At 39.8% G+C, this 22,156-nt stretch overlaps 1 protein-coding gene across 3 annotated transcripts; it reads left to right on the forward strand.

The window, feature by feature from the left end:
• The first annotated feature begins 107 nt into the window (after nucleotides 1-107).
• Nucleotides 108-21,896, forward strand: LOC121321747 (polycomb group RING finger protein 6-like). Of its 3 annotated transcripts, none has more exons than XM_041260872.1 (10): nucleotides 108-452; nucleotides 3,067-3,166; nucleotides 3,396-3,492; nucleotides 3,712-3,767; nucleotides 4,109-4,168; nucleotides 4,436-4,553; nucleotides 7,412-7,439; nucleotides 8,848-8,946; nucleotides 15,700-15,786; nucleotides 21,080-21,459. In XM_041260872.1, the coding sequence occupies exons 1-10, from the start codon at nucleotides 183-185 to the stop codon at nucleotides 21,224-21,226; spliced, it is 1,062 nt and encodes a 353-aa protein (XP_041116806.1). In that variant the 5' UTR covers nucleotides 108-182; the 3' UTR covers nucleotides 21,227-21,459. The 3 variants fall into 3 exon arrangements, with proteins under 3 accessions (XP_041116806.1, XP_041116804.1, XP_041116807.1); XM_041260873.1 differs by lacking the exon at nucleotides 21,080-21,459 and adding an exon at nucleotides 21,470-21,896 and having other exon boundaries at nucleotides 111-452; XM_041260870.1 differs by lacking the exon at nucleotides 21,080-21,459 and having other exon boundaries at nucleotides 15,700-16,841.
• Nucleotides 21,897-22,156: the final 260 nt, after the last annotated feature.

The raw sequence follows: 22,156 nt of genomic DNA on the forward strand, positions 1-22,156 counted from the left end.
TTTGTTATTCAAAGTAAGATGTAATCATCGTAAAGGTTTTTTTTTTCTTTATTTCTTTGCAAACTTCCCGAGACTCTTAAAAAGAACTACAGTTCCCATAACACTTTGCGAGTTCGGTGCAGAAACACCGCGATCTGATTGGTTGCTCGCGTGTTTCTTTGTACACGGAAACTAGTGAAGTCATGGAGATTAAAAACAACTCAATAATGTCGAGGGATTGGGGCGAAGGGGACAAGGAAGAAGAATATGAAGACGAAGCAGAGGACGAAGAAATGGAGCACGAGTCTCGGGATGGATATTATAACACAGCTGGGTTTGCATTTGAAAGAGCAGGTGTTCTGTTTGGCGACCATAGCAAAGAAGCAGAAGAAGACGAGGCGTCCAGGGCCGGTTCAGTCGGCGCTGTTGTCGTTCGCTTGGTAAACGAGGAGGAATCGGATGATGAAGACGAGGTAATAACAAAAGCAAAACAAGCAGGTGATTGGTATTGTGAGTGTGTCTGCACGTTTAGCACGCTGAAGCGTGGTACTGCGGTACTGAGCTGTCTTTGCAAAGTAACTGCACATCTGAACCAAACAGGGCTTGTTAAAGATTCAAACTGTCTTCAATTTATAGTACTTGCATTTGTCGCGGAAAGGCATATTGAATTCCCGGGACACCTTCCTCAAAACCGGGAAGATCCAGGGAACACAAGGGCAGGTGGCAACCCTAGATAGTCATTGTCAAGTGTATGCGGATCACGGTGTAAACAAATGTATTTATTTATTTATAACAATGGCAACTTACAGGTGTATACAAAACATACATCATTTGTTACATTTCAATTAAGAACAAGATGCAAAATACAATGGCTTAAGGCCTAATAAGAGCAAATACAAAACACAGTACGATTTGATATCGGGGCAGCAAGAGCAGATAAGTGTTGATAGTTACATCAGGGTTACATTCGAGTGCAAGTGAAATACAAGATACTACAAATTGGGTTAAGTGCAGGATTAAATACAGTAAAATAGGAAGCAGATCAGTGTAAGTTAAAGTGCATTAAAGGCAGAGTGATATATTGTCCAGAAGAGAAGAGTTGAGTTTTACAGGTTTTGTCTGAAGAGGTGTGTCTTGAGGAGGCTCTGGAAGGTGGTCAGGGACTGGGCAGTCCTGACATCCATAGGAAGGTCGTTCCACCGCTGCGGAGCGAGGGTGGAGAAGGAGCGGGCAGGGGAGCATAGAGGAGGTACAGCCAGTCTCCTAGTGCAGGAGGAGTGGAGAGGTCGGGTGGGGGTGTAGGGATAGATGAGGATCTGGAGGTAGCTGGGTGCAGTTTGGTCAAGGCATTGGTAGGCGAATACAAGAGCCTTGAACTGGATGCAAGCGGTGATTGGGAGCCAGTGGAGTGAGCGGAGCAGTGGAGTAGCATGGGAGAAGTGAAGCAGAGAGAACACCAGGGAAGCAGTGGAGTTCTGGATGAGCTGGAGTGGTTGGGTGGCAGACACAGGGAGTCTGGCCAGGAGGGATTTGCAGTAGTCTAGACGGGAGTACCGGGGCCTGGGCGAGGAGTTGCGTGGAGTAGTTGGTGAGGAAGGGTTGGATTCTTCGTATGTTGCTCAGGAAGAAACGGCAGGTGCGTGCCAGAGTGGAGATGTGCTGGGAGTAGGAGAGACGGGTCCAGGGGTACTTCGAGGTTCTTGGCTGAGGAAGAGAGCGTGGTGGATTCCAGAGGAGATAGAGAGATCAGAGGAGGGGGTAGATGGGGAGGAGAAGAAAAGGAGGTTGAGTTTGAGGTGTTGCGAGTGCATCTAGGAGGAGATAGCAGACAGGCAGGTAGAGATACGGGAGGGGATGGTGGGGTCAGAGGGAGGAGAATAGGGTGGAGGTAGCTTAGTCTATAGAGTTAGGAGGAGTCGTCGATAGGAGGGTGGTGAGAGAGCGCAGTGGAGGCAAGGACAGGGGGAGAGTGAGCTGAGGTTACGTCGGGCGGTGACAGTGGGAGTAGGTGGAGTAGGGAGAGCGGGGAGAGACAGAAAAAAGATGAAATAGTGATCAGAGAGATCCAGACGGGGTGGCAGAGAGGGTGGAGGGGCAGCAGGCCATGGAGAAGGTGAGGTCCATTTGACAGCTAGATTTGTGGGTAGGAGAGGATGGAGAGAGAAGCTGAAGGAGAGGAAGGAATCCAGCAGAGTGGATTCCTGTCTAGTGAGAGGTGAAGTATGGGGCAGGACGTGGACAGTCATAGCAGGACAGGTGAGACTGATAGGTACAGTAGCAGTGGGAGCAGGAGCGGTTGGGGGGAGGGTACAGACCTGTCTAGTAGTTGGCATCTTCCAGAGTAGTGCTAGGTTAGGATTTTCTCCAACAGCCTCTGCACGCAGATCTCTACTCGGCTGGCGTTCTAAAACACTGATTGCCAATTTGTACTATCCTGTAGGCCTGGAACTGTATACTTAACACAATATTTGCATCAACCTCACAATTCAACACACCCTAACACAGTTTGGATAACTTAATTACTTTGGGCATCTGTTGCTACAGAATAAGTGCTTCACAATGCAGCTTTTACAAACTGGAAATACTGATATCAGAAGATAAAAAAAGAACAAATAACCCCAGCAAGTACCATGCCTTACAACTCGGGCAAGCTTGTGTCTAGGTGCGTTGAACTGGGATATTATAAATCCGTGGTCTTTTAAAATAAATATCTATTTACTGTATTTATTTATGTATTTGCAATGGTGCATTAGTTCTAGTACAGTAATAATTATTCATATTCATGGTCTTATGTGGATAATAACAGCTCTGTTGTAGCTTCTTTTAAAATGTTATCTAAATACAAAAAACATGATTTGGGGTATCGCATATCCTAAGAATACACAACACAGTCATTTCAGTACAAGCTCACTGGTTACCTGCAATCCGGACACAACAAACAGCAATGTTCTAGGTTTATCAAGTATTTCAAAGGAGTAACAGTCAGGTAAAATGTTACCCAACAGGGATTCACATGATATAGTGAGAATGTTGGGAGTCTACCTGGTAGGATTGTGCCCTGAGGATATAATGTGTTTGTTTCTGCAGCATACCATCCCTCTGTCTGAAATGTCGCCATTTATTCGATGTACAATCTGCACCGGCTACTTTATTGATGCTACAACCATCACCGAGTGTTTACACACATGTAAGTGTCGAAGTTAACATTTTGTAGACACTTCTATTTACATCCGCACATATTTTTCAGTTGGTACCAGCAATTCTGTTTCTATTGTATTAATATGAGAAGGTCAAAGCTGGAGTGTAGCTAGAACAGATTCCATTGTAGTGCATTCACTCCAAAATGATTCTTCATGCACCTGCTACTTGCTGGTGTTATTTGTTCTTTTTTTATGTTCTGATATTTGTATTTCCAGTTTGTAGAAGCTGTATTGTGAAGCACTTCTTCTATAGCAACAGATGCCCAAAATGCAATGTTGTCGTCCATCAGACCCAGCCTCTCTACAACATCAGGTAATAATTCTTCTTCTTCTTCTAGGGTGAGTCCGAGTACAGTCTTTGTATTCTTATATTTAAACCTAAGGACAAGGTTCCTGGGATTGCAAGTGTATTCTGTGTCCTTGTATTATAGAGTGATGTACAGTATATCCGTGTTGAGTTAGAACAGCTGGGCTGGATCATGATTTTATTGGACTGTAATAATAGATATTTTTTCTTGTCATCACTTTTCAGGTTGGATCGTCAGTTGCAAGATTTAGTTTATAAGCTGGTTCCACATCTGGAACAAAGTAAGGACTTTTGTGTGCAGGCATATTACTTACTGTTCTTAAGTACATTGTTGCAACAATACTGTAGCCACCTTTTGTCTCGTAGTTTGGGTTGCATGCCAAGATGGGGGTGGAAAAGCGCTGTAGAGTATATATCCTACTTTATTAATGTGTTCCCTAACCATAAAGAGTTAGTACTGTTGGTAGCTTTACAGAATCAGGAGCAACATTTGTTCTTTACATGCTTTGCTTAGCACGAAGATATGGGGATGTAATTTTTTTTTTTTTAAGGAGAATGCAGTTTGGGGGTGATATATATAAATACACACTGTACCTCACTGACCTTGGTGTTCTTATTTTAGATGAAAAAAGGCAGCTACATGAGTTCTATAAAGAAAGAGGGCTTGAAGTTCCAAAACCAGGTTAGTAAAATAATGAAAAAAATCTTCTGAGCTAATAATGCACTCTTAGTCTGGGATAGAAGGTGCTGCACAGCACATAATAGGCATTATGAATTGTGGCATGACAGTTTAGATGCAAATATTTCATTACTGGATACACTGTTCATCCAGAAGAGGGCACAACATCAAAACAAAAATTGACTGGGCTGTACATCAATTTAAAGTATTTCAATCCCACAAATCTTAATTTCCACATATATGTTAACCGCCTTGGTTTTTCTGTTCCAGTAGCTCCTCAGCCCGCCACAGCTGTGAAAGCCAGTAAGCAGAAGAAGGGTCTACTTGCGCAGTCTGTGTTCACAATCCCTCCTGAACTGGATGTTTCCCTGGTCCTCGAGTTTGTTGGGTGAGCAGCTTTTGTGGACGTTGAAAATGAGACTTGTTTACAACTCTGTAATTATGTTTGTATGCCCCAGAATTCATGGTGCTGTAACATGGCGGAGGCTGGGCGCGAACCGGCGAACCCTGTACAGCACAGTTGAGCGTCTTAATCATCTGGATTCATGGTTTTAGAGCTTTTAACCTCTCACGACAGGGGACATGACGTAAGCTGTTTTAAGCCGAGGTAACCAGATAAGGAGTTCTGTTTACTTGTACTGTATTGGGATTGTAGTTAGGTTGCAGGCTCCAGGAAATCTGCTCTAGATTCATTTCACTCGTTGAGTGCTCCAGGAATTCCCATGTTAAAGAACTGAGCTATGGATTACAGCAAATTGCTTTTTGTGCTGAAGGAATTTATGTTGTTAACAATATTTTGAATATATATGTGTGTGTGTGTGTGTGTGTGTTTGTCATTTGTTGTTAAATATTCTATTGTTTGTTAAAAGTATTAGTTTGCACAGTACAGAAATACAAACCTGTTTTGTGATTCCAGTTTCCCCCACTAGGTGGCACCTTGGTTTTATTAACCTTTTGAACATAGATTGCATAGGAAAATAATCTGAAGAATTTGTCAATTCCATTCTTGATTCCGATTAGAGGGGGTCAGAGTAATCTGCTGCTCGACAGTGCGGCACCCATTGGCTATATAAATTTATAAAATCCCCAACAAAAGTCTAGCTAATTTCTTGACCCACCATCTGAATATTATTATTATTTATTATTATTATTTTTTTTTTTTTTTTTTTTTTTTTTTTTAATTAGCAGCAGACGCCCTTATCCAGGGTAACTTACAATTGTTACAAAATATCACATTACAAAATATCACATTTACACTGTAACGTGAATGAGGGAGGGATTTAGAGAACAGCAAGATATACCTTCATCTACAGCTTTTAAAGGGATTCATGAGTCCCAGTCTTGTAGGATACTGAACGAGATTCACCAGAACTCCCAAGTTCCACAGATAGCACAACTGGCCCTCAGAAAATAACTGAGAACCCCCTCCACACCCACCCCCCACCCCTTTGTTCGTCAGAAATAGCTTTTCGAATAGGTGTCAGTTAGACTGCAGAAACAGGAGCGGTTTGTCTTGTCCCTGGAGATTTGGAAGCCTGGTTTGTGATAGTGCTTTGTGGTGCATTAATATTTAATGAAACTTAAGTTTAGAACTTCTCTTAGTCACGGGAAGGACATCCTTCCACAGGCAGGAACAGAGAACATGTTTGCAGATGATTGAACCTTTATTTGAAATCTTTATTTTATTTTGTTGTCTTGACTTGTCTGCGATTGCTCAGTCTCAGTTCTACTGAGCCTTTTTTAAACTGTATTCCCTGTGCAGTATCTGTACTGCCTGCAGTAATGCAACATGCTTCTTCAGCTAGAGCTCCTAGGAGCCCTGCAGGCACTTTCTGCTATAGATTAAAGGTGTCTTATTATTTATTTAGGTTCTGTTAAAAAAAATGTCACATACTGTAAACAAAACAAAATCAGCTGGCTATGTTGACGCATGTTTAAAACCTGTGGACAGAATACCTAAGTAAATAATAAGAAAGCCGTAGTCTATTCACAAAACACTGATTGTATTCACATACTATGTGCAGTATTGAGGGTTGTATTGGTGATGCAAACATTGCAAGGCTGCAGTGTTTATCCATATTGGCTGAGGGTGATTTCTGCCATCAAGATGTGGATGGTAGACGGGGAGTGGCCAGAGTTTATGTTTGTTCCCTTTTACGATCTATTCATGCTTTAAAGGACTTTGCATTTGGGCTGACTGCATTGCACGTAGGTGTTGCACTCAAATGTTGTCAGTGTTCTCTCCTGTTAGTTTGATTCAAGGATTGTGGTAATGAGGTCCGTATTTTCATGTTTATCTGACAATCTTTATTCTGTGGCTTGAAAGCCAATTGATTGGTTCCTCACTACAAAGCTCCGCTACTACTCTGATGAATTTTTCCTGCAATGAAGGCCCATAGCATTGCAAAATATTGACCAGAACCCCCCAAAAAAACAAGTGAAAAATATATAGCACTTCAGTTATTTAAATTTTGACTTCTGTAGAAAATTCAGTCTTAAATTGAATCCAGGTTGTACTAAACACCAGTGGGGCCAATGTATGCATTTATAATGTGAACTGATCTTGTACAATTATAGTATTGCATCTCAAATATGGAAGATTCCAGTCTGAATAACAGAGAACACAGTTCACAGCCTCCTTTATTATAAAGCAGTGTAACCCAGGACCTTTTATTCCAGTCCTACCTTACACAACCGGATTTGTTGAACTAAAGAGGATTTTTTTTTAATTTTTTGTGTGGGATTAAAACCACACACTGAACTGTTTTATTTAGTCAGGCCCACTTAATAAATGAGCCTGGTTGTCCTTGTCAAGGAATTAGGCCTGCTGGACTGCCAGTGTTATCGGAGGTGCACTAGACTCCCTTTGTCTTTCCATTTCTGTTTGTGGTTAACAATGGCTCTCTGGTGTGCCTGTAGAAAGGCTGTTGATCCGAGATCAATAAGCTGGGTCCGTGACAGATTCCACTTAGATTGCTGTCTGATCACATAATAATAGGGAAATTATAGCAAAACAATATCAAAGAAGCTATATTACCAAATATATTGTGTTTAATACGTACCCTGGACAGTGTATTTCATCACTGTGCATCCCAGGATGTCTTGGAAGATTTCCTAGTAAATGTATTAAATTGATTAAATGCTTTTGCTCCATTCTGTGTTCCTAGAATAGGAAAACAATAGTATGAATTTTAAGAAGAGTTGTTAATTCACTTTACTAATGTTTTCTGTAATTGTGTCTTTTAGTGCTGAAGAAGGTATTGCCACCTACAAGGTAAAAAAAAAAAAAAAAAAAAAAAAAAAAGTTTTGTATTGTAAAACCGTACTTTCCTCATAATGCTGGAAAATGTTCTATGAAAGGATTTTTGGTTTGTCTGAGACATGTTCCTGATATGAACCTGCAAACTAGGACTTGCCAAGTACTGAATTCTGAGTAATATGTTGGTGGGTGCGAGATGAAGAACTGCAGATATTATATCAAGTCTCTCTGTGCCAGAAGTTGCATCAGGTTGTCTGTACTGCTTTCTTATAAGACTCTGTGTTCCTCTATACTGCAAATACATGTTTAAAGTCTATACATTCATTCATTTTAAAAGGAATAAGTAGTGACACACAATAGTATCAGAAATAGCTGTCAATTTCAGATCACTTTTTTGTTTCTCCCCTAAAACGTTCATAATAAAAACAAACCAAAGAAAAACAAATGTAGTCTAATTTGAGCGAGCTGTAAATAGACCTTCAAAATTATGAAAAAAAAACAAGTGTGCAGAAAGCAGCTAGGGCTTTCTTCCCTTCAGAGCTGCCATTGTTAATTTGGGATATTATGAGAAGTAGTGAGTGTGGGAAGAGGCTGAATTAGTTAAGCAGCAGAGCTGTCAGTTCTCTTTACTGCTGCAGCAACAAGGAGCCGACTGCAGCTGAGACCATGGTTTATTGAAGCTTCGTGCTTTCTGTCCATCAGCCATGAGTTTTTAATTTAGAACGGTCTGTGTTTGCATTCGGTTTTTGATTACTTGCGGTATCTGTATCTATAAATTACATTTGTGTCTGGCCTCCCTTTTTCCCTGTCTTTTCAAACATGTTTCTGGAGGGAGGGGGGGGGGGGGGGGGGTGTTTAGAACTTTCCTCAGATGCATCTACCCCCCAAACTTTTGAAAGTAGTCGAACTATGACAATTAGGATTTGGAATCTTTAAACCCCCGATATCACCAAGTGCATTGAAAACCCATGTCTTTCGATAAGTTCCTTTCGTAATACTGGACAAGAAATCCATAAATGAATCTTGAAAGGTCAGCTACTACAGTCTTTCTGAAAGTTCCAAGCTTTTAAGGGGCTAGGTGGTGCAGCAGACTTGGCTACTGCTGTTCACCTCTGGAGGCAAAACAGGGACCTTCTTACAAATGGGTACTCAGAAATCTGAAAAAAAGATCTCACATCAGTCAAAGCCTAGGCTTAATGAGCTTGTTATGCTCATTCCTTTATTGCTAGGCTATTTAAGTTTATCCATCTGAATGGAGTTACATTATTTACTTGAAGTAGGAAACCCAATTGTGGACTGTCTTAGTTTGGAGTTAAATCCACTGTGTTTTTGTGCATGCATCTGTTTGAGACTTGGGACAGTGGTATTGTGAAACGTCAGGGATGACCCGAGTTACTCCCCTGTCCTTCCCCTTTGATTTCAGCCCTTGGAGAGGAAGTATGTGCAAGTCTCTGGAGAAGCAACGATCTGGCATGTGGAAATGTTCATCAGAAGGAAAATGGAGCTGACTCCAGGCTGTCAGGTATGCACCAGCGTCGCTACACTGTGGCCGGTGAGCCCTGGGTTGACCTAATCCTAACATTCTAGGTGATTAAAACATTTGGCCATAGCTGTACTTAAAACTGAATCAGATTAAACAAGAAATTGCACTTAGTACTGTCAAAAAATAAAAAGTTTCTAGAGGCGTTTGTATTTTTGCCGCAGTGGCAGTAATGTCCTGAATGTGCCAGTGCAGGTGTCTGTCAGGTACTCCCGAACAGTGCTTCAGTCTTTTAAAGGGTTTATTTAGCATGGGCTTTACGTGGTTGAATCACCCACATTTATTAAATTGGCATAAACTGTTTGCAAAGTATCGTCCAGCAGTAGTGTAACTTTGAATGACAGCTTTGTCCTTTTTCATGATTAACATAATATTCACATTCATGTTTATCTACTTCTGACAGAGAATACGTAAGTGTTTAGGTCGGCTGGGGAATCCTTAGCTCACCGCACACCAGCGACAGGGCGCCTGCAGGCCTGCCAGTATGCAATTCAGAGCTGCGTGGTCCTTCGACGCTGTAGTTCTGTAATTGCTCCACGGCGGGCTTGCAGTGCGAAAAAAAGCAGATGGCTGACAGCACACGTTTCGGAGGGCGTGAGTGCTTGCCCTCGTCTCTCCCAAGTTTGTGCTCATTTAAGATCTTAGGAAAGCAACAAAATCTATTCATCCACAATCACTACAGCATTGCCTTTTTTATTTGTGTTATTAACACGGTAATATAATAAGAAACTGTACGGGTGCATAAAATCAATAAACATAAATTAACATCTATTACAAAATCAATATCGCAGATACTTGTTAAGATCCCAAACTGGAGTGTGGTTAAATTGAAGATGCAGCAAGAAGTCTTGTTAGTAAATTAAGCTCAAATTGGTTTTGAAGTCTAATGTATAATTTCCTGTTTTTAATTACATTTTAACCTCCAATTCAGTTCAGGCAACAGTACAAAATATGTATTAATTACTAGCGCTAATTATTGTATTGATTGATTGATTTAGACACAAATGTTTTGCTACTGTCTGCTACATTGGCAGAGGAGGCAGGTTCTAAATAATTCATACTACATTACATGCAGATGTGAAATGCACAGTGGAGGAAGATGAGTTTTGAAGACTGAAGTTTTGTCTTTTTTTTTTTTTTTTTTTTGGATCCCCTACTGCCTTGTAACAACACCATCTGGTGAAGCCACATAGGCTGCAGCAGCCACAGGATCCACTGTTTATTAATACCTGCTCCCTGGTGAGCAGCGTGAGCTGAGACATAATGCAGCTCTCAGCAGGGAGATCACAGTCAGATAATATGATGTATAAATGCATAATAAGAACTACTGTATTTTGCTTGTGTTCTAGGTCAGACAAGAATAAGAGAAATTTGATACAAGTTTGGAGAACTAATCGGTAGCCCCAATTTGAAGTAGGAAAAAGAGGATGTATTTTTGCAGCCTGGTTTGCACCTGCAGGCAGTCTATAGACTTTATGGACATACTAACTTATCAAATCAAGCAGGGGCCGACAGTAGTGTCACAGTACAGCGTGCATCATACAACGTACGTCTGAGGATTTAGTTCACCCTCTTTATCCTAAGTGCTTATAAAGAAATGTAAAAGGCTTGTGCAAATCAGCAGTGGATGCTCAGTGGAGTGTGGTAATGACTGCATGAGTGCCTGGGCAGGTCTCCTGATGAGACTGGGAACCTGGCCCTGCATTATTCATTAAAACCGAGCTGTAATTGAAGTCAAGACTCCAGAGACAGTGAACTCCTTATCAGGACACGTCCTCCTCTTCTCTGCAAACAGCCTGAGGGCTACAGACAGGCAGAGACTGGAGAAAGGGTTATCTTTGATTGATCCCTGTCTCTTTTGTCAAAATGCTATATATTGTTATCCGTTCTTTTTATGACACAAGACGGCAGCCTTAAACGGCTTTCTATTCTCAGATTTTTCAAAAATAAGCAGGTGAGTGTCTAATGCAGCTCATCATGAGTTATGTTTGCTTCTGGGTACATTTCTTATTCGCTGTAAAGTCAGGGGTGTGGTCACGGTCCTGGTGAGACATTCCACTCCCTGTCTTATCAATAAAATTGAATTATTAACCACTTGCAGACCTGGGTGGAGGTTTAACTGGCTCATCTAAACAAAGGGTTTGAACAGAGAGCTGGACTTCAAGGGCTGCATATTTATCTTTGCTATCCTGGCAAAAACATTCAGGAAACCAGATATACAGTATGTCTTGGCAGCTCCAAGTATAAATGTTTAATTAAAAAAGAAATGAAATGCTGAGGTGTATGGGATTGGTTAATGACATCCTGCATCATATTCACTCATTCGTGTTTTGAGTTTGGTTCGGGTCACTGATTGTGAGTCACAGCTATATATTCTGCTCTGTATTGTAGTGGCACTGCTGCTGCTGACATATCTGCCAATCAGTCTGCAATAGCCACGCCTCACAATTTGGGAACCCAGCTATGCAGATGGAGTTTCGGGGATGTTTCCTCTTCTGTGAAGGCGAGGTGGCTTGCATTGTGAATTCCTTCTTATATGTGCAAGACAACATTTTGGATAGTACAGTGATGAGGTCACACATTTGGATAAGTTTTACGTTTCACTTTTGTGACAAATATTAGATTCATTAAATCTGGGGCTCAATCAATCATTTTTTAGTTTTGAAGAAAAAAACAAACAAAAACACACGGTACTGTTTGTTTTAATTCACAAGTGAGATATAACCTGTGGGCTCCTACCCATAATTGATATGAGTGTAGTAATTTCAATTCCTATTTTTTTGAACAATTAAAAAGTATTGGGATGTTTTGTGATTTAAATGTAAATCAGATTTCTGGTAAGAGTGGCCTGAATGGAGGTATTCAATATGCGTGTTTCAACAGACAGCCCTAGATTATTGGCTGAGGTTAATTTCTTCTTCTGTTTTGGTTGTTGCACACAGTTGATTCTGACAGAAATCCCCACTCTCTCAGATCATACTGACAGTTCAGCCAGTGGAGCGCTTTGCAGTCACAATTTGCCTGATGCACTGTATATAGGTCATGCAATGCATTACATAAGGAGGAACTGGTGACAGTTTTACATAAATAATCATCCTCCACCACTGTCTAAGAACTGTGAATAGTTGAATAACTGGAAGTAGTTTTTTTTTGTTTTTTGTTTTTTTTTGTATTCAGTACTTGCAGAAAATCCCTTAATTTATTCATTTCAAACTTTTCCAGAAGTGATGCTGTGACTCCCCTCATGGTATATTGTCACTCTGCAGTAGTGGGAGTATAACTGCTTCCAGTAAACGTACTATTTAATACTATCTTTGTTAGCCTGGAGCAGAGTACAAGCTGCCCTTCAGCCCTTCTGTAACAAAGAGCAGCTGAGCCCCTCTTCCACAGCTGGTTCTCCCCCACTTTAACCTGCTGTGATTAGCCCTGCATACCTTACAAAAAAAAAAAAAAAAATCCCTTTCCTTTGTGCTAATGAAGTGCTGCAACTCAGCTGGTTAGTGAGCTCCGATTCTGCTAATCAGATGACATTTTAAAAGCAGTCAGACTCTGATGCACATGGCTCTCTAATTAAAGCCTTGCCTAGGAGATTACAATATTGTTGAGGTGCTTTGAGGTAAAGCTAATTGTTTCAGGGGCGTTTTTTGCAGTTCTTTATAAAATCAAATGAAATTGCAAGTCTCCTGGGCATTTTGCTTTTCAGTTTGCTGGTTCGTCAATATATTGACAATACAGTGTAAACTGTACATGTGTGAGTACATGTACACACAGCCAAAAACATCTGCACAAACTGGCAATTAAATATATCTCTGTTTGGTAAGAGATGCAAATACAAAAATACAGCAGAGAGATTGCTGCAGTCTAGAAGGGCACTATCCCATCTGATTATCTGAAAAGCAATTTGCTTTGTGTAAAGTGTAAGGATCTGTCTTCATTCAGACGAGTTCATGAGTAACTTCCACATTTGTTTGTAAAAATGTAAAAAGAGCCATTTGCACTTGCATGTGAGGACATGCTTTGCTTTGTGAGGGCAAAAACGGCATAAAACCAGCCAGAATTTTCCCAATGGGAACATGAAAATAACAGCTACTGAATATCAGAGCAGTGAATTCAGTGTGAATTTAACATTGGCAAGGAGTATTGTCCTTTCTGTTTCCCACCTTTTTACCATGTTGGTGCTGTTATAGTTTCTAGGTGTCAATTATACAGTTTGGCAACCTGCAGTTCCTGCTTTTGCAGTGTAAGATAAGATGCTTCTCCCCAGTTTTTACAGGTGGGGTAGGACTTCTGTACAGAGATATGAAGTGATTACATTGTCTTTTTATAAACCATTAACACACAGTCTTCACTGCTTCCCAGAGATGACTCCCAGTTGATATTTGTCATCCTGCAGCAGTGTTTGACCGAGGGGGACCAATCCTTTTACACGTCTTTATGGGTTGCAAAACTTAAAATACCAAATAACTTCCCCCTCACATTCTAACTTCTTATTACAAAGGTTATATAGCAATCAAAAAGACAGGCTGCTTGTGTATTGAACTTAAATAATGAGAAACAGCAGACCATCTGCTATATTTTGATTTGCGTGAAGCGTGTATTGAGGTGACCTTCAATCAGGCCAGATGGCAAGTTCCAAGGCAGGGTCAAAGTGTCCCCTTCTCTGATGAGGCACTATGATATCATCACAGCCTTCAAGAGACAGCATGTCATTGACAGAGGGTCAGACAGCACTGGCAGAAAGGACTGAGATTTATTACTAATCCGAACATGCAGGTGTTTTCCCAAGGCTTGTAATATTTCATTTTAGCATTTAACGCTTTGGCCTGCACCACTTTTGCTTTAGCTGCTCATTGCAAAATATTTCTGTGCCAGTAGAGTACTTTAAAATATTGTCATACGGTGCAAAAAATGGCAGGTGATGTCTTTCTGCATCTTTGACTCGTCTGTCCGTTATAGTTGCTTTAACTTTAGCTACATCATCTGTATAACTCCTGCTGGCTACATCTGAAAATCACAAAGGCACTGTTTCCCATGGTTCCAATTGAAAGTCAATGTGACCGCCATATACAACTGCCGACTGCACAAACTGCAAAACTAGTTGCTTGGAAGAAGCATGCCTGTGGAAATAATCAGAGTGGTAGAAAAGGGCCAGAAGCAACGCACTTCTTTTGAATTAATAGTTTTTAAGTTTGATCTCAATTCAATGTGTGATGTTTCCTGCCAAAGGTCAAATAAATTAATCTTTTTAATGTTGTTTTTTTCAATTTTGCAATGGTCAGCACCAAGCGAGAAATAACGAAGGGGTTGAATAGCAAATTAAACACGTCAATCGCACAAGGTAATTTTGTATCTGTTTTTTCAACTTTAGACAAACATCTGGAGCAGATTGCATTGCAAGCCAAGCAGCCAAGATAAATGTGCTCCCATTTATCACCCGTACCATTTTAGAATTCATTGTTCCGTTCATTTATCATGTCAATGTGGCCAGCCAGTTTAAATCTGCCTCTGCTGTAGTTGGAGGTTGTCTGTCAATGCAGTGCATCTCGCATGTCAATCTTTGAACAAATTAGCCACATGACTATTAAAAAAAGAAACAGTATTCCTACAGATGCTTCAGTGACTTCTCAGAATTTGCAATTTTAGATTGGTTTGTAAAATGAATTCTGGACATACTATAACATGTTGGTGCCTGTGTAAAGGGTTACAGCTGGGATAGAGGATTTTATTATGCGAGATGTGTTTCTTGTGAAGTTGTCACTGTTATGTAAATGGAGTATTCTGTTGCGGTGGTATGTGATCAGAATTCTGATTCGTACTGTCTGAAATATCCCTACATTGGGATTCAGTGTGTATACTTACTTGCAGACGTGCCGATCATTAATGTTTACTTGCAAAGAGTGATGGATTTCCCCTGGAGAACATTGCCTGAATTGCTGACTGTGGAAACACTGAATCTAATTGACTTTAATTAATTGCCTGCCTCCTTGCATTGATTGACTTGAATTATGGAACTGGCATTAGCATGGTTCATATGGTTGCTAAATATTTGATCAGAAAAGTGTTACTGTTTCACCCTGCTGCCTTTATTATTTTGCTGATCCTGCAGACTCATGGGTTCCTGTGTTTTTACATGCATTTGAAACCTTCAGCAAAAACTGTAGTGACTTCTTTTTATAGCTCTTTTTATAGTGCTTTTTAGCACTCATCTTCACTGAATGCTAGGCCTGCCCCTCCAAAAGACACTGTAAAAGTAGCAGTTTTTCTAACAATGTTACATCACTTTATTTTTGACATAATTGACCCAGACTGAATAATAGAGAAGCAAGCAGCAGCATGGCTTACAAGATATAAATGTAATAAACAAAAAGCAATTCTCAAGATATTTTAAATGCTGTCTTGGCATCAGTAACCAATAAAGAAAGGGAATTGCTGTGTACCGATCATTCTAAATGGACCTTTCACATATCATTAAACCGTTCCATGAGCATGAACCTCAGTGTATTGCAATATGTCTAGATATATACAGTAATAGTGCATATCCTTTCAGGCCATCCATCCCAAACATAGTGTTTTAGCTCATGACAACTTTCTCTCAGGAAATCCTGGAAATGTGCTCATGCCTTTTCCTGGAATAGCGGTGGAAGCTGAGAAAAATAAACATAAATGACTGAGAATGTAAAGGACAATGATCCTTGGATGATTCTATAACTGTCATGCTTCTTTATTATTTGTCAGGTGGATCTTGTCTGTGGTGACCATCTTCTTGAGAGGTACCAGTCATTGAGAGAAGTTCAAAGTACCATTGGAGAGAGTGCTATCCAGGTTGGTATTGGGTGTGCATACAGTATTGAAAGTAATTCACAAGGTCATGTGGGTGTTGAAAATATAGCCGGATTAACGCAGGAAAATCTTAAAATTTTTAACTGTGGGTTTAACAATGTTATCCTTAGTCCTACTACAATGTACAGGAGTAGAAATGTGTAATAGTACTTAGAGTGAGGCTAATACATTCTAAAACATTACTTGCACTTAAATGCACAAGTTCCTCAAAGGTGATTTTACATATTGTTAACAGTGACATCACTTTTCAAGATGATTTTACACATCATTAACAATGACGTAATTTTCTTTACCCATTGTTGAAAAGCTGTATACTCCTTTTCATTTGTATTAAATCAGCTGGGAGACCATTTAATTACTCCATCCTAGTGCTGTTGCATACATACACACATGCATAAACACAATGGTTTAAGCTATTGTGTTGCACACCAGATAGCATGTGTATAAGCAGACTGACCTTGGAAACAGATGGTGTGAGCCCACTGGTGCATTGTCAGCTCTTTCTGATTGATAACTTGCTGCAGTATTTGTCCGCTTCACCATTACAAGCACACAACCTGAATGTAATAGCTTTCCTTCTGACGTTGACTCCAGTACATTATGTGAGGACATTGCTTTATTGGTGCGCAAGCTATAAACAATGGGTGGGGGCTTGACATTGATCTATATTGTAAAGTTATCAAGCTTTAGTTTTGGAACTAAAATCAACTTTTTTCATGCCAGTGTAGGTGGCTTATTCATATTTGGTCCACTGTGTGATATGCTGAAATGCTGCTTCAGGAAAATTCAAAGTAATTCAGAATTTGGGGTTGAGTTTTTTATTTATTTTTTTCTTGATGGCCAGGTAGCAGCTGCTTTTGCATGAAACAGCAATCTGAGAAAATTGGCATTTCCCAGGCAACGGTCTCGTGGGTTTACTTTCTTTGCATGCGTGAGAGAGCAACTTGAAGGAGCATTAGGATCAGCTAACATTTTTGTTTTTCATGTTCTACATTTTTTAATGCAACTGTTCATTTTAACAATTTTTTTACACAACAGTACTCGTACACGTTTGGTCACCATCATAACTGTTGCATGAAACCGGAGTGTAATAATCCAGCACCTCTGCACTTAAGCATTTGTATGTCAGCTGACAAGTGTTCAGCTGATATCCCATCATGCCTTTCATCTTAAAGGCATACAGCCTCTATACATGAACCCCCAATATCTCTCACAAGCACCTGGGTACATATTTTTACGATATCACAACAAAAGGAATATGCTTTGTGTGTGTGTGTGTGTGTGTGTGTGTGCATATGTAAAGCTATTATGTACTATATATTAATTACAGTACAATAATACAACAAAAAATGGACTGAATGATAATACCTGAAAGTAATCTTTTTGTTATATATATATTTTTTTAAAATAAAGCAGCCAGTGCAAATATATTATTAGGAAGTGGATTGCGTCGATGGATGGCTTATTTCAAATTATTGTCACTATTTTTGTTTTGAAAATAATCGGTTATTTTTTTAGCAGTCATTTTTGACATTTTAGCCTCTCGAAGTGCTTAACACAGAAAACCTGCCCCTTCAATTCTCTGATTGGTTAAATGTTGTGTCAAGATGTAACAGGTGTCATGTGGTTCCAATTTTTTTTTTTTTTTTCACCAAGCAACGCACAAGTGATCTAGTCTGCTAGAAGAGCAATCAATACTTGCTGTTAAAGTCACAGTACCATCTGCAAGATGGATGGATCTGGTTTTTTTAGCCTGGTGGCAACAGCCACTTTGACAGACGGCCCGTGTGGCTGAAAAGGCTTGGGGAGAACCCTGGATGTACCGTTGATATGAGGACAGGAGAAACATTGCAAAAGCAAGGCACTGAAAGCCTGTCATTACAATGTTCAAGCTGGGCTCAGACATGTGCAAAGACTGTAAGGGGAGATTGAGGTAATTTATTAAAAGCTTCCACATTTTTTTTTTTCTCAATTTCATCAGAGCCCTTTAACACTGTTAAAACGCCCCCTTTTCTGCAGGGGTAATTAGTACAGGTAATTAGATACATGATGGAAGGAGTTTTAATGCTTAATTCATGGCATCACCATTGCAAGAAAAAACAGTACAAGAAAATTAAATAGCAAACTCATTGGTACCCAGCGAACAGGCGTGTGTGTGTGTGTTTGTTTATCTATATATCTATAGATAGATAGTTAAATGTAGAGAGAGAGATCTCTGTAGATATGTAATATTTTTTTTTTTTTTTTACTAAACAAAAAAGTATTTGAATAAAGGTAAAATCTATGTCCTCTTTTTTTCTGTGAGCTCAATGAGATGGCATTGAGGTTGCACTGTTCTGCAGATTAAAGCACACTTTGACAGTTTTATAGCAGGTATATTTATTTTATAATTAAATCCATCCCAGGTTCATACAATTTAATTTTGCTGCAAGCTTATTACATCCCTGGAGTTATTTGTGACTAGTGATGCTTGACAAGTTCTATTATGGAATGATGCTGGATTATGTGTTCTGTCATTGGGACCTCACTTTTTCTATTGATGTCTTTCCATTGTACTGCATCAGGGGGAGGGGGGAGGGGGTGTTGTCACTTAAAGTTAGCTTTCATGTTCTTTTAAATGCCTGTTTCTTGACGCGTTGGATAACTTTTGGCTGCAGTCCTTGAAGATACTTGCACAATAACATGCTGGTCTTTTTAGTCCTATTTTGTCCCAGAGTAAAAAGCCAGTCTCTCAAATAAAGGAGTAATGCAATGTCTACAAATATTCCCTACAGGCAGAACAAGTCAAGGCAAACAAAAAGAGCTGAAGAACTTTTTTCTCAGAAGTTAAGGTCATTGAGGGGTTTCTTTTGCATTTTGTTGCGGAACACAGAGCCTAAAGGCATCCTTTGGTATTCAAAGTGACAGAAATTGCAACATTCAGTTCCATTATATCAAAAGAAAAGAATTGTGCTTTTGGGGGACTGATTGTGCTACCAACACCTGACTCTCGACATGTTTCGTAAACATAATTTCCTTGGTTGGTATTAAATAAATTACTGGAACGTGTCCTCCTGCTATGATGATGAAGAATGGACAGACACAGTCTTCATATCAATAACATGTGCTAAAGAAAGTCCTTATGCATACACCGTACCCTCAGATAGGAATATTCAGCCTTAGTGTGGGATTATAATCTGTTGCTGTAGTTCTGGTAGAGGTTAAGGATAGATGAATGAGTTGGGTTTTCTTCTGTCATGAAATGTGTCATGAGTTTGCAAATTTGAAAAACTGATCACAAAATCTTCCAATATTCTGTGTAGCTCTTCTACCGTAATGATCCAAATATAAATGAGATTCATTATATTAAAAATGTGTTTTATTGGTCAAGCCATATTTGGTTAGTAATAAAACTGAATGGGTGTGTCTTCTTTCTTGTGTTGTTGAAATTGAGATTGTCAAGAGCTTTAGTAATTTAGTCCTTTTTTGCAAAAACATAATTTTGACCCACGGTTTGGAAATAGAGAGCAATTGCTGTAAATGTTAACTTCCCAGACTCAAGATTAACCCTTCATTATAATTATCCTCTGCATCACCAGCTACTGGAAAATAGAGGAGGCAGCCAAACGCTGTTCAGCGATGAGTAATAAAACTTATCCTGCACCTCAATTCCAGACTCATGGGAACTGTTGTGGGGCAGATATGAAACCAAACCTTCATTCACGTTCTTTGATGATTTACATTGGGATCTGCATCGTAGTATACATTCGAACTCTGTGATTACCCCAAGACCACTTGCTTTGATCGTCCTGGTCCTCTTTTATGTACAGCAGCTTGTGTTTTGTTTTGTACTGTTCTAGACTGTCTCACAGTGTGTACTGTCTCCTGTTGATGTGCTGATAGAAACTGTCTGGCCAAAGTTCCCAGAGGATCCATGCAGCCCTCGTCTTGTGCTTCTGATTAGTTTGTTAACCTCTGTATGAGCACAGTGTTTCTTCAGAAGCAAGCCTGGAAACTTAAAGGGCAAACCTGTCTAGTCATCTTCACTTAGTTACTCAGGCGTTTCATTCCGTCTTCTGTTGGGCAGGCAGAGCAGAGGAGAAATCCATAGGCACAGGAAAAAAATCTGTAAGGGTAAGCAGGCTAAAAAAAACAATTTGTTTAAATGTTGTAGTGGTACTCCTTGTCCTTGAACTAAGCCTCAGCCTTTCTTGAAGCAATCTTTTTTTTTGTTTTATGTTTTTTTTTTTTTTTTTTTTTTTTTTTTTTTTTTTTAAATCCGGTTCTCCTGTATAGGACAGAGCAAGTAAAATAACAGTGCAATTAACACTGACTGTCTTTTTGACACTCTTCTTTTCAACCGAATCTGCCAAGATGGTGTATTGCTAACAGCTGCAGTGACTTTCTTTTAAGGTGACAGACAGTTCACTGTCAGGAAATGTTTGCGAACGTGATTTTGGGCTCACCAAGGGGGAAGCTGAATCAACTAAAAACTAATACAAAAAATAAAAATACTTTTTCTTCTGTGTTTCAGATTAAACCAGGGCTCCCGCTGGGTCACTTATGTAATACGCTTCAGTGCAGACTGAATGATGCGAATGGAAGGCTGGGAGCAGACAATACATTTATTATTTCTGTCTTTTACTGAAGTGAAAATCCTGCAACAAAGCAGTATCTGCGTTAACTCACTGTGATGAATTGGTTGGATCTGTTTATATCCTTATCTGACACAAATGAAAAATAATTTTATTGTGCTACAGGCAGGTACACTTGAGAACATCTATCTAGTGAGCTAAATGCAGGAACCCTTTTAAGAATGCACCCCAAGACAATATTGGTTGTCCTTGGGGTGTACGGGTTATTGAGATTTGAAGCTCCTTTCTGAAGTTAAGTTTGGCTGCCAATCCCTTTGAGATGATATTAAAAGAAACAACGACGAGCAATATAATTCTAATAGAGCCGTATTAGAGCAACAAGCAGTAGAGCACACAGCAGCTTTAGGTGAGGCACAAGGAAGTCATTTCTACCCCAGGTGTGAAACAGCAAGCCTGTTTCTGAGCTGGGATTGAAAAAGATGATGTGCATCATTTTGGTCAGCTCTAACCCTTAGACCACAATCTTTCAGTACTTTGCACTAACCGTTGGGCTGCTGTGCCTCTGCCAAATACGTTGTGCTAGCACTGAGCAAATGCTTAGCAGAGCGGGTATACTGGACTGGTGAAGGCTATTTAAAGCAGTTTGCAGGAAGCCTAAGGAAGACTGGTCAAGCTTTTCAGGACACTGATGTATTTGACAGGCTGTTTCCCTGAAGCCGAGGATAATGAGGACAGGGTCCATCAGCTTGCGGAACTGTTCCAGGATCAGCCTATCTGAGATAAGAAATTTTCCTCTCCTAAGCACAGTCCTGTCCTGCCCTGTCTATTGGAGACGGTTACTGAGATAAAAACAATCTGACCTTTCAGGGAGCATAGCCCTTCTTTGAGAAGTAAGGCAGCAAAGCATGTTCTGTGTTTGTCAAGGTTAAGTACATATATATATATATATATAATTTGCGGTTCCAATATACAAGCTACTGCATGTCTTTATTGTACTTGTCATTATTACCTGAAGCCAAATAGCGTTGGTGTGATTCTCAGGTCTGTTGCACATTGTAAACTGCTCTTTTTTTTTTTTTTTGCATTTTCAGGATGGTCTTCTTGTCCTCCACTTTGGGCTTGTTCTGCCTCCTGGATATAAAGTGTAAATTGCACTGTCTGAGACGGGATCGTCTAGCGTGTTGCATCTGTATAAAACATCTATGTGGTACCATACTGTATCAGATGATGGGAACACCATTTGATGGATCGATGGAAAGAGGTTGACAACTACTGCAAGCACAAATATGTTTTGTATAAGAAAACTGAAAAAAAGATGAGTGAATTCATCTTCTCAACCCCTTCAGTTTCATTCTGATTTGGGGATGTTGTGGTCTGATGAACCTTGACGTGCAGCATCACTAGGCTTAATAAACTTGCTCCAGTACCAAGATTACTTCACTTGTGTGGAATAAAAACTGTTAATTTTACCACTGAACAGTGAATATATATATATATATATATATATATATATATATATATATAAAAACTAGAACGTGGCTGTGTTTTGTGGGCTTCTGAGTACCTGACTTATTTTGGTAAAATGAACAGTTTTTATATATATTCTACTTGTTCTAAAGAGTGGCGCAAATGCTTAGAGTAGTGAAACTACCCCTTGCTTCTGACCAGCTCCTGGTTCTCTTGAGGTGTGAAGCTTGCATAGGGCTGAATGTACATTAGCTTCTCACCTAGACTTAAAATGAACGATGAATAAACTCTTTTGATGGTCTGTAAGACCA

Source organism: Polyodon spathula, chromosome 10 (assembly GCF_017654505.1).
Source record: "Polyodon spathula isolate WHYD16114869_AA chromosome 10, ASM1765450v1, whole genome shotgun sequence".
Lineage (NCBI taxonomy): Eukaryota > Metazoa > Chordata > Actinopteri > Acipenseriformes > Polyodontidae > Polyodon > Polyodon spathula.